This window comes from Micromys minutus, assembly GCF_963924665.1.
Source record: "Micromys minutus genome assembly, chromosome: 4".
NCBI lineage: Eukaryota > Metazoa > Chordata > Mammalia > Rodentia > Muridae > Micromys > Micromys minutus.
This window is the reverse complement of record NC_137973.1, coordinates 30,910,677-30,926,993: the sequence shown is the minus strand read 5'-3', so window position 1 is coordinate 30,926,993 and position 16,317 is coordinate 30,910,677. Positions and strand designations below refer to the sequence as shown.

The window sequence follows — 16,317 nt, the reverse complement described above, 5'->3', positions numbered from 1 at the left end:
CTGAGGTACAGATGAAGTCTCTGGGGTATCTACAGCTTTGCCAGCCTTCTTTCGGATGCAGACAGGAGTGAAGCAATGAAGGCAACAGAAGAGGAACAGCTGGGAGGGAACGCACCCCTGACCTGACAGCCCACTCAGTCACCCACAGGGAGGGCTCCACTGCAAGTCTGGACTTAGAAAAAGGCTCCTTAGAGCCTTGAACTGTATCAGTCAACAGAACAGAGCCCTGACCTGCCTTCTGAAGAGAATCCTCTTATTCTGCTTCTACTTTCCAAACGGTGACAGCAAAGCCCTCAGATACCCTCACCCCACCCCAAAAATCTGCCTTCAAGCTAATGATCTCTGGATCACCTCTGAAAAAAACAACGAAAAACAGCTTTATCGTTCAAGACTACTGCCATTTCATATTACAACTGAGTGTAATTTGTTAATTTATAAATAACTTAAACATTATGAATGAAATGCACCAAACTACACCTGTGTCAAAGCAACCATGTTTTAATTATGGGCTAAAAATGTCTAATACATTAAGCATGAATTATAAAAATCCAGGATCTAAATACAATGCTAGAGAATTTCACTATGGGAAGATGAATGAGAATTCTAAATACATTATGATTAACAGACTAGCAAATCTTAACCGGAATGGTAAGGCCAAAATAGTAAAACCACACTTTTCCTATAAAAAGTTAGACATCATCTCCTACTGGGACAGCTATCTTACATAAAGAAACAAAGACATTGTGATCACTCTATTTCGTGCCCAGGAGTGCCAGGCAGCCGCTCTCTCCCTGGAGGGTCTAATCGTCGTCTTCCTCCCCATCATCTTCGGCATCTCGCTTTCTTTTCTCTCCCCGGAGACCCTCTTCTTCTAAAATGGAAGTAAGATACTTGATTTTAACAATTGAGTTTTTGTTATTTTACAAAGCTTTTAACCTTAGTAAAAATGTGTCATGAGAAAATATAAGTTGTTTCCACTCTGATATTTCTTCCAACTTCAGAATATAAGGGACTTCAGAGAACCAGACTCTACACAAGAGACATGCTCACAAACAAACCACAACCTGAAGGTCAATCGAGACCAAGTGCTTAACAATGTGACTCTTTTAGGTAAACACAGTTCTGAAGAACTAGGTAAAGAGGAAACTAAAGGGACATCTGTGCCCAGACATTCCTTGCTCTACCCTGAGACTGCAGAGAAGTACAAATAAGCCTTGACTTCATCTCTGTTGGTGTGTGTTTTGAGAGAGGGTTTCTCTGGGTAAACCCAGCAGTCCCCAAAATCAGAGCTCCCCCTGCCTCTGCCTCCCAAATCAAAGGCATGAGTTACCATGCCTGGCTTTCATTTTTATTTTTCCATGTGGTTGCTGGGAATTAAAACCAGGTCCTCTAGAAGAGCTGCCAGTGTCTTTAAGTACAGATTACAAATTGTTTTTTGCTGTCATTTTGGTGGGATTAAATTACTCTTTCAGAACACTTATCTATGTGTCTAAGCATATTACAATAAGCAACAAAATTAAAGGCTTAAGGACCAGGGCAATCCCCACCAGACTCTGTTATCTTTAGATTCAGAATGTGCTTATGGTAGATGCAACTCACCCTCTTCTTCCTCTTCCTCCCCTTCATCAACGTAATCATCATCATCTTCTTCATCCTTCAAAGTCAATGTGAGAATGAATAAACCATAACATGGACTTCCACTGTTTAGTTAAGAGCAGCGGTATCTCAAAAGACAGTTTCTGCGTCCTTTGCTCTTGAAGCTAACTAAGCATTCAGACTTTTATAAACATAAGCTGTGCCTTCGACTACCATGTTTGAAGAGACCAGTCTCCAACAATGCAGATGCTCTCTGTGCCGTGGGACCAGAGTGCTAGTGAGCAACAGCACCAACGAAGGAGCTGTGGTCAGTCTGTACAATTGCTTGTTTGCTTGAGGCAGGGTCTCTTGACCCAGCCCAAGCTAACTCCTGACCGCACTGGTTCTGTCTCCCGAGTGCAGGGATGACAGGCATGCACCACTCTGTCCAGCTTGCTTTTAAATAGCCACATGTGCCCAATAGTTACTGTAAAATAAACCCTTCTGCTTTACAGATGGAGGAGATGATCTGAACCCTAACATCAAATATGGTTATGGTTATATGTTGACTATAAAAATGTATTTCGGGCTGAAGAGATGGCTCAACAGTTAAGAGCACTGTCCTGAGTTCAATTGCCAGCAACCACATGGTGGCTCACAACCATTTATAATAGAATCTGATGCCCTCTTCTAGTGTTTCTGAAAACAGCTACAGTGTACTCATATAACTATAATAAATAAATCTTTTAAAAATGTATTTCTCTAGACCTGTTTTCTAATCAATAAAAGCAACCAACAAACAAAAAAATCTGAAATCCAAAATGTTTCCTAACTCTTCAAAGTTTTGAGCACCAACATGCCACCAACAGCAGAAAATGGCAGGCGACCCTGCCCACACCATCATACTTGAGTTAACACAGGACACTGTGAGGTACACACGCATCTTTACTCCCAGCACCCGGGCATTCACCTGCCCTCACTTCTCCAAGGCTGAGCTCAGGACTGCATGCCATTATGCAGCTTCTCTGTGTCCTTGCCAGATAGCCCCTATGACCGTGAACACTGTACCCATTAGTACAATTAGCACAGCAGCTTTCCTCAGATGGGTTTCTCCCTTCTAAAAAGTATTATCACTGTGTGCATGGCATTACTGCTGTTGTGTATGCTAATGTATAAGGGACATGCATAGTACGTATGCAATTGTCTTTTGACAAGTTTGTGGACTCAGTTCTCTCCACTCTTCCATGGGTCGGAGGGACTGAACTTTGGCCACCAGGCTTGCACTATGTGGTGGGTTTGAGGTATGGTCACTGACTCACGTGTTTGAGTGCTTGGCCATAGGGAGTGGCACTATTAGGAGGGGCCTCACTGGAGTACATGTGGTCTTCCTGGAGGAAGTGTGTCACTGTGGAAGCTGGTTTTGAGGTCAAGTTAATCCCAGTGTGACATAGTCTCCTGCTGCCTTTGGATCAAGATGTAAAACTCTTGGGACTGGAGAGATGGCTCAGTTGCTAAGTGCACTGACTGCTCTTCCAAAGGTCCTGAGTTTAAATCCCAGCAACCACATGGTGGCTCACAACCATCTGTAACGAGATCTGATGCCCTCTTCTGGTGTCTGAAGACAGCTACAGTGTACTTATATAATAGATAAATCTTTAAGAAAAAAAAGATGTAGAACTCTCCAACACCATTTCATGTCCCGCTTCCCACAGGATAATGGACTAATCCCCTGAACCTGTAAACCAGCCCCAATGCAATGTTCTCCTCTGTAAGTGGTCATGGTGTCTCTTCACAGCAATAGAAACACTAAGACACACCGCAAGCGCCTTTACCCATTAAGCCACCTCACTGACCCGTTCTCACCTTCTTAAAATAACTCTGGTCTCCAGTGAGGTTTTCTCTTTTCTTGTTTTTACACCCTCTCTCTTACAGTCAATTACTCTTTCAATTTTATGCTCCATAGAATCAAAAGAGCAATAAGCTTATCAGAACTAAATGCACAAGAGACAACAGAGTAACTGTCAACCTGAGCACTCTAACCCAGCTGGGAATGGGAGACTTTATTACTTCATTCTCACTGCAAATGACCGAGTGCAAGATATATTACACATCTGAAAACAAGTACTCCAGGGTCTCTCAATCTTATCACAGTGTACTCAAGCATGCTCTATTAAGCAATGTGTGCTGGTACACACATGTAATTACTCAGGCAGAGATAGGAGGACTCCAAGTTCAAAGTCAGCCTAGGCTACATAGCAAGACTGTTTTCAAACCATTCAATGGGCTAGGAAGATGGCTACACAATCTGATTGCCAACCACACACGCTGAAAGGTGGCTTGGTGTTGAATGCCTACACTCTTGGCACAGGCAAAGCAGAAACAGGAAGATCCCCGGGGCTTGCTAGCCATCTAACCTTACTAAATTTGTGCATTCTCAATTGAGCACAAAACTAATAATTAGTGGTTAAGAATGATTTCTAGAGGGCTAGAGAGATAGCTCAGAGGTTAAGAACCCTGATTAATCTCTCAAAGGTCCTGAGTTCAAATCATGGTGGCTCACAACCATCTGTAATGGGATCTGATGCCCTCTTCTGGTGTATCTGAAGACAGCTACAGTGTACTCATATATAATAAATGAATAAATTAAAAAAAAAAAAAAGCGATCCTGAGCTCAACTCCCAGGTACCAAATGGTGGCTCATAACCATCTGTAATGGGATCTGATGTCCTCTTCTGGTGTGTCTGAAGACAGCTACAGTGTACTCATGTACATAAAATAAATAATTCTTTAAAAAAAAAAAAAAAAAGAATGCTTGCTAGGTTCTGAGTGTTGGCACACACCTTTAATCCAAAGGCTAGGGAGAGAGAGGCAAGGGGATCTCTGAGTTCAAGGCTAGCCTGGTTTACATAGTGAGTTCCTGGACAGCCAGGGCTACACAGAAACCTTGTTTTGAAAAAAAAAACAGAAGAGAAAAAAAGCACTGGCTGCTTTTCCAGGACTGGATTCAGTTCCCAGCACCCACACGGCAACTTACAACTGTATGTAACTCTAAGATCTGACACCCCTACAGGACATACATGCAGGCAAACACCAATGCACAAGAAATACAAGGAAGGGGAGGAGGCATTCTAAACATCTCAAAGATGCAAATCGTCATTTATTCCTAAAGAACAGAAAGTCCTTCATACATATGAATTCCTTGCCTCTGAAAAATGACTTAAACTCCCCAGCATTACATAAAACCAGACATAGTTGGGTAGTAGTGGTGCCAGCCTCATCTACAGAGTCAATTCCAGGACAGTCAGGACCACACAGAAAACCTTACCTTGAAAGACAAAAACAAAACAATTACAAAAAAACCCCAAAACCTATGTGGTAGCTAAGCCTGTAGCCCCAGCATTTACAAAGCTTAGGCAGGAGAACCATGAGTTCAAGGGCAGCCTGAGCCACACAGTGAGACCCCACTCACTGTGGGGAGGTAAAATTAACCAGGGATTTCCCCCCAGTAGTTACACTGTGACCCATGTCTGTAATTCTAGCTCCACGGGATCCTATGCCTCTTCTGGCCTCTGCAGTCACCATTCATACAGGCAGTACACAGACAGACATTCAGACATTATATATATATAAAATAAAAATTAAATCTCTTAAGGAAAAAGTACAATACATAACCCAACCTACCATTTCTGCCTCTTTCATCTTTAAGCAACAATGGTCTCTGAAGCTTGCCTGGCACTTAGCTCCTAAAAGCAAGGACTCTGGGGTTGCTTGGTCTGTTCTGAGACAAGGTTCCTCTGTAGCCTCGAGTACCCTAGAGCACACTAGGCAGACTTTCCTATCAATAAGTCCTGCACTCCGACTGCCTCACCCTCCTGGAGACCTGGGATTATAATCCTGAGCTACTCCATCCCCTGCTAAGACTTCATTTTGAACATCTTAACTATCCCATCCAGAATGAAAAGGCTTTCTAGTCCTGCACTAACTTTATGCTGTGTGTATTCAGAGATTTATGACCTATGCTTGGCCACCACATTTTGAGTTAATATACCCAAATATTCTGCAGAACAATATTCCTAAATGCCAATCAACGCAGGTGGCTGACAGTAACTTTTTAGGCAGGAGTGGTGGGAGGCACTCAAGAGGCAGAGGTAAGGGGGTACCACACACTCCATGGCATCCTGGGATGCAGAGTAAAATCCTGCAATACTCTCCACAAAACCTTTAAAGTGCCTGCTACTTACACTTAGGGAGGAAATCACTGACAGAAAATCAAATGAATCAAACCTAAGAGAACCATTCACACTGTTTAAATAAATAGGTTTATACAGTATATACTAAATAGGTTTTTTCTATAAACACTTAAGAGACTTCAAAATTTCTCATCATTACTGAGTATTTAATGACTCACAAAGATACAAAGAAAGGGCCTCATTCTTGCACATTTATTTATTTAAAAGATTATCAGAAGGGGGTGGAGACATATCAATGGGTAAGACACTGGCTGTTCTTACACAGGACCCAGGTTCAGTTCCCAGCACCCACATGACAGCTCACAACCATCTGTAACTCCAGTTCTAGGAGACTCAAGAACCAAACACACTCATGATACACAACATACACGTGGGCAAAACATTAAATGATACACATAAAGTAAATCTTAAAAAATATATATATCAGAAAAAAAAAAAAAAAAAAAAAAAAAACCATCCATCAGATATTGTCTACCTAACCATAGTAAAAGTAATCAGAAAAACAAGACATCTGCGTGTGTGGTCCTGAAGACTCTACCCCAGGCCATTCATGTCAGATAAGTGTTCTATCATTGAGCTACATCCCTAGCGCTGAAATATTTTAAAGGGAACAAGTATTTTAAATTATGAAGATAAAACTCACTTTAACATGAAGAGAAAGTAACTTTCAATGTACTAGCTACTAGATACAAAGATTAACAGCCCCTCATTTAAAGAACTCGCCACTCGGTAAAAGGCAGATGAGACCATCTCCAGGTAACAGAACCTAATCAAGATCAAGGGCAGCAGAGAATGAAGGGCTACCATGTGTGCTTTGGTGGCAAGAGACATTGTACAACACAAGGAGAGTAATGAGCGTATCTGCACACCACACAGGTGCACAGGGAAGAAATCCTGAGCAGGGCTGCCCTAGGCAGGGACCGCTTAGAAAGCTAAACGGTATGTAGCTAAGACTCTTCCAGAGGATCTGATCTGTTTCCAAAACTGCGGTGCCCACCTCTAAGTGCAGCTCCAGAGTACCCTCTTCTGGCTTCCACAGGCAACTGCATCCACACACCACACATTCACAGGCATGCACACAAACAACTTTTTTAATTAAAAAAAGAAAAGCTACTGCAAGAGTATAAAGAGATAACTGAAGGGGAAAAAAATCTCAGGTCTCTGCGTATCTACGATGTATCAACCAGGAACTAGGTGCTTTATATATATTCCATTGTTAAAGCAACTCCATGAGCTTGCTTGTATAAATGCAGGAAGAGGCTCAGACATTCAGAAAATGTTTCCAACACCTCATGACAGTAAAGGCAGTCAATTAGATACTTTGGAGATAAATAAACAGCAAGCAATGAATGGTAGTCCCTAAGAGTCACCATGAGATTCAGCTGAGTCTGCCCACCTTTCCGAGACCCAACTCAAAAGAGGCAACTTTTCCTTTTTTTCCTCCTTCTTTTTGGATGCTGGCCAGTCTTTTCTGACTCCGGGCTTCCACATCCCTTCCTTGCCCCGTGACCACTGGTCTGCTGTGAAACCTCAATGCCAACTTTAACACCACACTGGTTTTTTTTCCTCCTCCCCTCCATTCTCCTCTCAGGAGCTGCTCAGACTTGGCTCGCCTGCCCTGAGAGTTTTTAAATAAAACTGTCCTTGAGCTAAAAAACAAAAAGAAAGCAAGTGTTTATAGCTATCTGGATGTGCTATGGGACACCCAGTAGGAGGGAGAAAAGAAACAGATGCTTATCCGCACATCAATAAACAACTCACAACCTACTCTTCTCAGCACTTAGCCCTGTGCCAACCTTCTTCAGGGCGAATAACAAGTTTTCATTCACCTGAATTTCTTCTTTCATTAAGTATGAGAGGCCCACCTCCTCTTCTCCCTCTCCTACTTCTGAACCAGCTTCATCCTCATCCTCATCTTCCTCATCCTCATATCCTTCAGGTGGACCAGCTTCATCTTCTTCTTCGTCTTCCTCATCTTCATCTCCATCTTTAAAAAACAGTGTAAAAGATGAGCAAGTATCTGGGCAAATGCATCTTCCTGGTACGAGGCACCCCCTCACTCTTGCCCAATCATTCCAACACCTTAATCAAATTGTGGCAAATGCCACAAAGTACCCCTACATACTTTGCTTTAAAAACAAAACAAAACAAATTCTGGCCAGGCAATGGCAGTGCACGCCTTTAACCCCAGCGCTGGAGAGGCAGAGGCAGGTGGTTCTGAGTTTTTTTTGAGGTCGGCCTGGTCTACAGAGTTCCAGAATAGCCAGGGCTACACAGGAAGACCCTGTCTTGATAAAACAAAACAAAAGGTCCAAATTCATCAACTTTACAGCACTGTTCCATATCAGCCAAGAAGTACCTTTTCTAGGTCTGGGGATGTAGTTCAGCACACACCTAACATGTACGAGGGTGACCCCATCCCAGCACTGAGAGGACCTCTACAAAACAGATTTCCAAACACTAGACACACTGAAGTTGGTTTTACTTTGTAGTCATTCAAAGCCTGCTTGTTGCCATGCATGGTGGTAAGCGCCTTTGATCCAAGCACGAAGTGGGCAGAGAGGCAGGTGGTTCTGAGTTTGGGGCCAGCCTGATCTACCCAGTGAGTTCAACAGACACAGTTATGTAGAGACACCCTATCTCAAAATAAATAAATAACGAAAGTAAAAACCTTACCCTCATCCTCCTCCTCCTCCGAGTCCGGCGCTTCATTGTCCTCCTGATCAAATCCATCCAAGTACGTGATTTGTTGCAGCAGCTCAAAAATGCTTTCTCTGTAATCTTCCAGGTTGGTGATCTCACAATTAAACAAGTCAAGACTTTTCAAATTTTTAAGATTTTGCTGAAAAAGTAAAGTTAAAGGTTACAATCAAGAGTTTAAACACTGTTCTTCAGTTTTAATGAAAGATCTGAAAAACATACACTTGAAGTTAAAGAACAACTTTTTGCACTTTTAGGGTTTGTAAGGTCACTCCCCCAAGCACAGGAGGCAGCTCTCTATCAACACCACTGGAGTTTTGTCACTGCTGTGTCCCCTGTATCTCTCTTAGTTTCTTACAGTCACTCCAGGCTTAAAGAATCTAGGCAGAAATAGGAAACAGCACCCCAAGTGTAACCCAGCCAGGCCAGCCCAGGCTGCCAAGACTGTCTCCCATCTTTTCCTTCTTTTTAAAGATGGCAAGGCCTCGTTACATAGCCCAAGCTGGCCTTTAAAACAAAATGTAAACCTGAGCACCTGTTTTTAGTTTTAAATTAATCTTTTCCTTGTTATCAGAAAATAAAGAGATATACTACCTCAAAATGTAGGGGAAAAATAGATTTTAAAAAAATACTAAAAACTTAAAACCAGAATAAAGTCCTGAAGAAAATAAAAGCTCATCATTAAATACATATCACTGATTCCAAAACTCTAATTCCAAATAATATTTTTTTATTATATAAGTACACTGTAGCTATCTTCAGACACACTAGAAGAGGGCATCAGATCTCATTACAGATGGTTATGAGCCACAATGTGGTTGCTGGGATTTGAACTCAGGACCTCTAGAAGAACAGTCAGTGCCCTTAACCACTGAGCCATCTCTCCAGCCCCTCACCTGAATTTATTTTACATTTTAATTAAATAGAGCAGGGAGATGCATGCATATGCCATGAGCATGTGTGTGTGTAGTGGCAGAGAACAATTTTCAGTAGTGGGTTCCGAGGAACAACTCAGGCCTTCAAGCCTGGTGGTTAAGTGCCTTTTGAAAGGGGCTGGTTTGAGGCCTTTGTTTGAGAAAGGGTCTCTCTAAATAACCCTTGCTTTCCTGAAACTCAATATGTAGACCAAACTATTTTCAAACTCACAGAAATCCATGTGCCTCTGCCTCCCAGGGGCTGGGAATAAAGGCCTGTGATTTTAAAAAAGGGTCTCAACTCTGCCCAGGCCTCAACCTGGGGTCATCCTTCCTCTGGCTCAGTTCTGAGTGCCAAGACCAGCTGGACATTTTAAAGAAACGGAGCTATCTGGATTGCCAAGAGATATTTCCAAAGTCCCAGACTTAAACAAATTAGTAAGTGTATGAACAAACCTCAGACAAATCAAGTCCACCAACAAAGCCCTCCACTTACCAGCGCTTCGACTGTACTGAGATCTTTAATTTTGTTTCCACTCAGATTGAGGTAGGTAAGGTTTGGACATTTCTCTGCCAGGACTTCCAAGCCTCCAGAAATTATATTGTCACTAAGTTCCAACTACACATTCAACATGGAGAGAAAACAAAGACAAATGAAGCCTGAGCACTTTCAAAGGCACATCACCTGAGGAAACTCCTCCTCCTCTCCTGCTTCAATAAGTCCCATCTATCTGCAAACATATTAGAACCCACACAGAGGCTTGTCTGGCATGGCTCCAATTACCGTCATTTGGATTTTCTGATGGGGTCAGTGGCAGCTATTAAATCCAATTTTATGCCATAAAACAATTCTAATTTAAACTTCTAGGCATTATGGAAACTGATTCCAAAATCCTACAGTTCCCTTTTTTGTTTAAACAAGATCTCTTTGTAGCCCTGGCCATCCTGGAACTCGATCTGTAGACTAGGCTGGCCTTAAACTCAAGATATCTGCCGGCCTCTGTCTCCCAAATGGTGGGATCAGAGGTGTGTGCCACCACCCAGTAAAGAATTGTTTACTAATTTTTATTTTATGTGCAGTGGTGTTTTGCCTGTATGTATGTCTTTGTGAGGATGCTGGACCCCTTGGAACTGGAGTCAGAGTTGTGGCTAAGACTTGTACACTGGGAAATAGAGCCACTGTTCCAGCCTCCTTCCCTGCCTTTTTCTTATCTCTAGAAACTCAAAGACTTCTAACGGGCAGGTGAAATGCTCACCTCACTTACCCAAGAACTCAATAAGCCCGGCCACGAAAACCGTCACTGTGTCCTCACACGAATCCAACTCACCTTCCGAAGCTTATTTAAGCTGGGAAGCCGGGCCAAGGAACTTAGTTCCACGTTGGCCATACTAAGAAACTCCAGTTCTTTAAAGGTGTCATTCAGGCCTTCAATTTCCCCATTGACACACAAGCAATTATCAAGGACTAACTCTGTCACCTGTCAGAAGAAACATAATTAATAATTAGTTTGCATAACAACAGACCCTTCAACACATGACTATCAAAAACACCAATCCCTGCCAGGTGGTGACCTTTTTTTAAAGATTTATTTATTATATATTAAGTACACTGTAGCTGTCTTCAGACACATTAGAAGAGGGCATCAGATCCCATTACAGCCAGTTGTGAGCCACCATGTGGTTGCTGGGAACTGAACTCAGGACCTCTTAACCACTGAGCCCCGGTAGTGACCTTTTATCCCAGCGCTCCAGGGGCAGAGTCAGGAAGACTCTCCTAGTTCCAGGACAACCTGGTCTATAAAGTAAGTTGCAGGATAGCAAAGCTACAAAACAGAGACCCTGTCTCAAAACAAACGTAAAAACAAAAATACCAAGCCCCACACTGAGTGTGGTCTATGAGGCTGTAATCTCAGCTACTTGGGCACGAAGGGGGAGGGGTCACTTGCACCGGGGAGTCTGTGGCACTGGGCATGGAGTAAGGAGGCTGTAATCCCAGATGCTAGGGAGTGAAGGGTCACTTAAGCCATGTGGTCTACAACAGCCTGAAAGCACAGCAAGACCAACCTCAAAACAGTAAGTCCTCACCCAGATCCGTCTCCCCTCCTCACCCAGATCCGTCTCCCCTCCTCACCCACACTGTGAGAAGCTAATGTAACTCAGTTATGAGAGAGACTGACTTGAAGGCATTGTGGAGATTAGCCGAAAAGAGGATCAGCAGGGTGGAGGGAGTAAGGGAGGGGAAAGAGGAATGACCGTGATCACAACGAGCTATATACACATATGAAAAGTCTGAAACACGCTATATAATTTACATTTACTAATGAAACTTAATGGGTGGTGGGCTGGAGACAGCTCAGCAGTTAAGGCACTGGATGGTTCTTCCAGGACTTGGGTTAAATTCCCAGCACCCACACGGCTTCTGACACTGGCACACTGACAGGCAAACACCAATAACTTAAAATTAAATACACATAAACATGTATGCTTAACATACATATAAACATACATAAAAACAAAATTAAAAGTATATATTAAAAAAAAAAAAAAACAATGTGATTCAGCTATTACTGTTAGCGGTCCCTTCCACCTGAACTCAGAATCACTCAGACAGAAAGCCCAACTGTATAGATCCTACTGAAATGTGTTTGACTCTGAGCAGGAGCCACTCTTTCCTGACCTATGCTTACCCAGGGAGGAGACTCAAAGATACAAGGGGGAGCTTGTAGCTTTTATCACTTTTTCAGTTTAAGCCTCTGTATCTTTGGCTCATAATGCCAGTAGAATTCCAACCTTCAGGAAGTAATATGAGAAAGCTTCTAAAAGACAGCCCACCTTTGGGGTGTCAACTGAAGACAAGCAATATCACACCAAACAATATTCAAAATGTTATTTCTCCTGATTCTCAAACAGTCCCGTGGACTGTCCCATCCTTGAGGTATGGGGGGACTGGGTTTTTCTTTTTTTTTCTTAATGTATATGGTTGTCTATGTATATGTATGTGTATGCACCCTGTGCATGTATGTAATACCCAAAAGCCAAAAGGTGTTCGATCCCTGGGACTGGAGTTACAGATAGCAGTGAGCTGCTAAGTGGGTGCTGGGAAGACCAGGATGAACAGCCAGTGTTCTTAAACCCTGAGCCATCTCTCCAGCTCAGAAGTGGATTTCTTACTATCTCTGACCTGTAAGCTTATTTTTTTTATTTTTTTGTGTATTCATTTTTCCTCATATGTGCCTGGTGCCTTCAGAAGCCAGAAGAGGAATCGGACCCCCTGTTGTGAACCACTGTGTGAGTGTTGACTCTTAACCACTGAGCCACAGATCTGAGATATAGTAACAAAACTCAGTAGGTGCACCTGAATAGATAAAATCACAAAAGCAAAAACTGGTTCTCTCTCTCCCCAGAGTGAAAATGTCTATTTAAAGGCTAAAATTCAGCCACAACTGTCATCGTCTCTACTTGAGTGTAACTTTGGCATCATTTAAATGAGTAGAAATGGTACAGTGAAATCCCTGGGATATCCTACAGGAAGCCAAGGCACAAATGACTTGCATTAGATCACACTAAGAGTGCCAGGTAGTTGATTCTTAAGTCTGTTTTGTTTTGCATTTGGTTTGTTTTTCATTACAGGGTCTCTGTGTAGCCCAGGCTGTCCTGAGACTCCCTCTGTAGACTAGCATGGCCTCTAAATCAGAGATCCGCCTGCCTCTGCCTCTGGAGTGCCAGGATTAAAGGCCTAGGTTACCACACCAAGCAATTCTTAAGCCTTTGGATTCTAGTCTTACTCAGGGACAAAGAGTTCTGTAGATCTAGTGTCAGAATCCCAGCTCTTCAATTTCACTGCCTTGAGATTCCTGTTTGCTATTTGGATTCTAGAACAAACAACCCAGCTTACACGTTTTGCCAAGGAGAAATTAAATAAACGGGGTGCCTTATAAACTATCTATATAAACTAGGCGGTTACCACACCACACCAAAGGGAGGAGACTGCAAAAACTCATCATCGAGCAGTCCTCCAAATTGAAGGTTAAAGAATGGGGCGGAGGGGACGACCCACTTTTGCGCCACAAGGTTTCTGAGAAACTGCTTGTTTTGATTTGTTTTGCCTTGTTTGACAGCGTCCCGCTAGAAACCATCGTCCTAACTCGGTCTCCCCTCCCAAAGGCTGGGAATTTCTTGATATGAGAAGTACAGATTTACAGATATACAGAATTACAGATATCAGTCACCACGTCCTGCTGACAGCTTTCAACTTTTTTTTGAGTATTTCCAGAATCTTCTAAGCTCTAGAAAACTTCTAGTCCTCCCAGAGATAACCCTCACAGCAACAATGTTTCCGCCACCATGCTCTCGCCTCAAGTCACAGAAACCCGCACACCAACCACGAAAATGAACAGGGCTCGGGGACGAGTGTCTCTGCACCGTAACCGTGAAGGCCCGGCGGACGGCCGCCTTTGCGCGGGCGTCAAGGGACCACCGCGGCGCGGACCCTCGTCCCTCGACTTCACGCCGCGGCCGCGAACGAGCGAGCCTGGTCCCCGCCCGCAATCGCCAGACCCGCGGACCTGGCGTGAACCGCAAGGGAATCCAAAGGCGGGGGGGCTCGGGGGCGACGCTTCCCGGGGCCCCTCCAAGCCTCCGGACTCTTCCCTACCATCGCACGGCGCGCAGCGCGGCTCACCCGAGCCTCCCGCTTGCGTAGAAGTCCGCGCGCCACGCGGATCGCGGCCCGCGCCGTCGGGTCCCGGGATTCCGCTGCAGCCCCGGCCCCGGCGCGCACTGCCCGCGAATGGGCTCGGTCGGAGGGAGCGCGGGGCGCAGATCCGCCCGAACCCCACGCCCCGGGCCGCGGCCGGCCGACGGGCGGCGCCGCGGGAAAGTTACACCAACTTCGCAGGTGGCGAGGGCAAGGGGGTCGCGCCCACGCCGCCCACCCCCGCGAGGCCAGGCCGCCAGTCTGCGAGGACGCCATGGGGCTGAGCCCCCGCGCGCTCACGAAAATGCCCCTAGAAACTTAAGCCCTTCGCCATTTTAAGCACAAGAGCCTGGTGATTTAAAACTTAAAATAAACACCCCGCCCCCACCCCAAGTGGGGGCGCGCTTCCCAACCTGCCCTGCGCACCCAGCCGGACCCCCGAAGCCCACCCCTCACGATCTAGGGAGGGAGGGGAAGATGGGGGCTGAGTCATCTCACCTCCTCCGGGGCTCTGTTCTTCAACTCCATGTTAATCTTCTTCTTCATCTCCATGTCCTCCTCCTTTCCCCTCGCCTGCCCTCCCAACTACCCCCAACCCTAAAAAAACCTCTAAAGGTCTGGAGATGAATGAAAAGACGCAAAGACGAACGCCCACTACCACCCGGGTGTGGGAGAGAAAGAAAAGAATAGCAAATGGAGTCTGACGACTTGGGACTAACTCGGCTGCCCCCACCTCCTAGTCCACACACCCGCGCGCGCACACTCGGGCACGCACACACTTTCACACACAGAGAGAGACACGCGCGCGCCCGCAGTTCCTTCCCCTTCAATGGCTGCTGCGAGACTGAGCCTCCATGACACGGCACCGCCAACCCCCCTAGCCTACACTCCACCCACCTCCCAACGGGATTGGTCGAGTTCTTAGCGTCACACTACTCCATTGGGCTAGAGGATTGTCCATTTGTCTTTAGGGAGGACCTGGACCAGAAACTCAGTGTCTATTGGCTCTGACCAAGCGCGCAGTTAATTCGGATAGGTCCGCGAGGATGTACGTCCCAGAGAAATGATTTTGAATCCCAGTCGCCCCCCTCCTTTTCTTTGTGTGATTGGCGCGCTTTCCCTCGCTTGTAAGACAGTTTGGGTGTCTGTTGGGTTTGTTTTTGTTTGTTTGGGGTTCTCTCCCCCCCCCCCCCGCTTTAGGGTTAAGAGGAAGGGAAAAGGCGTCGTTGGCGTTCCCAGGTTGTAAGTGGGTCATGCAACACACTACACTCAGAGCTTTCGGTGGTCTTAAAGCACAAGCTTTCAGCTCTCCGGCCGAGGTGTAAGCAAGGGCGCCAGCATGAGCTGCGTGTTCGTGACACCTCCCCGTCCCGAACTGCTTGTAGAACAAGAGCGTGATGAAGGTATTTTAACATCCACCTAAAAGGAGGAACGGCTCTGAAAGCAGTTTAGTTTAGCACGTTGAGTCAGAAGCCTTTAAATAAACTGTCCAGGAGGAGTTGATACTGAGGTCATTTGTCGCTGCTAAAAAGTTGGAATATTAGAGCCGGGCGTGGTGTACACGCCTTTTAACCCAGCACTCGGTAGGCAGAGGCAGGCAGATCTCTAAATTCACGGCCAGCCTGGTTGGCACTTTAGAGGAAAAACACCACCAGCCTAAAGAAAATAATTCTCAGAAACTGCATAGCAAACCCTCTCTTTTCCTTCAGGAATCTACTTAAAATGTTCTTTTACGTGTGGAGCTGGAGAGGCAATAGCTCTTGCAGAGGACCCTGGTTCTACTTCCAGCATCCAATGAGGTGGCTTATAATCATCCATAACTACAATTCCGGGGAATTCAGTACCATCTTGTGGACTCTACGGGCTACAGGCACAGATGTGCTGCATGTACACACTTGCAGGCAAAACACTCAAATACATAAAAACAAATAAGTAAAAAAATTTTAAAGGCTGGAGAAATTGTTGGGACTCTGTAAACCCCACCCCTCAGTTACCTAGCAGCAGCCAGGTATAACCCACCCCTCAGTTACCCGGCAATAGCCAGGTATGCTTTGCCCCAGTGACCTGACACTATAAAAGGGGCTGCTTGCCTCCTCCTCGGTCTCTTGCTCTTTCTTCTTGCTCTCCCGCCCTCCCTCCTCCTCTTCCCCTTCCCTTCTCCCCCACCCCTTCCCTTCCCCTC

At 45.0% G+C, this 16,317-nt stretch overlaps 1 protein-coding gene across 4 annotated transcripts; it reads right to left on the bottom strand.

The window, feature by feature from the left end:
• Window positions 1–480: 480 nt before the first annotated feature.
• Window positions 481–14,980, bottom strand: ANP32E (acidic nuclear phosphoprotein 32 family member E). 4 transcript variants are annotated; one of them, XM_080916197.1, is made up of 7 exons: window positions 14,634–14,980; window positions 10,768–10,917; window positions 9,936–10,058; window positions 8,502–8,667; window positions 7,655–7,812; window positions 1,600–1,654; window positions 481–871 (listed from the first exon to the last, which is right to left on the bottom strand). In XM_080916197.1, the coding sequence occupies exons 1-7, from the start codon at window positions 14,685–14,687 to the stop codon at window positions 801–803; spliced, it is 777 nt and encodes a 258-aa protein (XP_080772323.1). In that variant the 5' UTR covers window positions 14,688–14,980; the 3' UTR covers window positions 481–800. The 4 variants fall into 4 exon arrangements, with proteins under 4 accessions (XP_080772323.1, XP_080772324.1, XP_080772322.1 ...); XM_080916198.1 differs by having other exon boundaries at window positions 7,691–7,812; XM_080916196.1 differs by lacking the exon at window positions 14,634–14,980 and adding an exon at window positions 14,094–14,443 and having other exon boundaries at window positions 7,691–7,812.
• Between the last annotated feature and the right edge of the window lie 1,337 nt (window positions 14,981–16,317).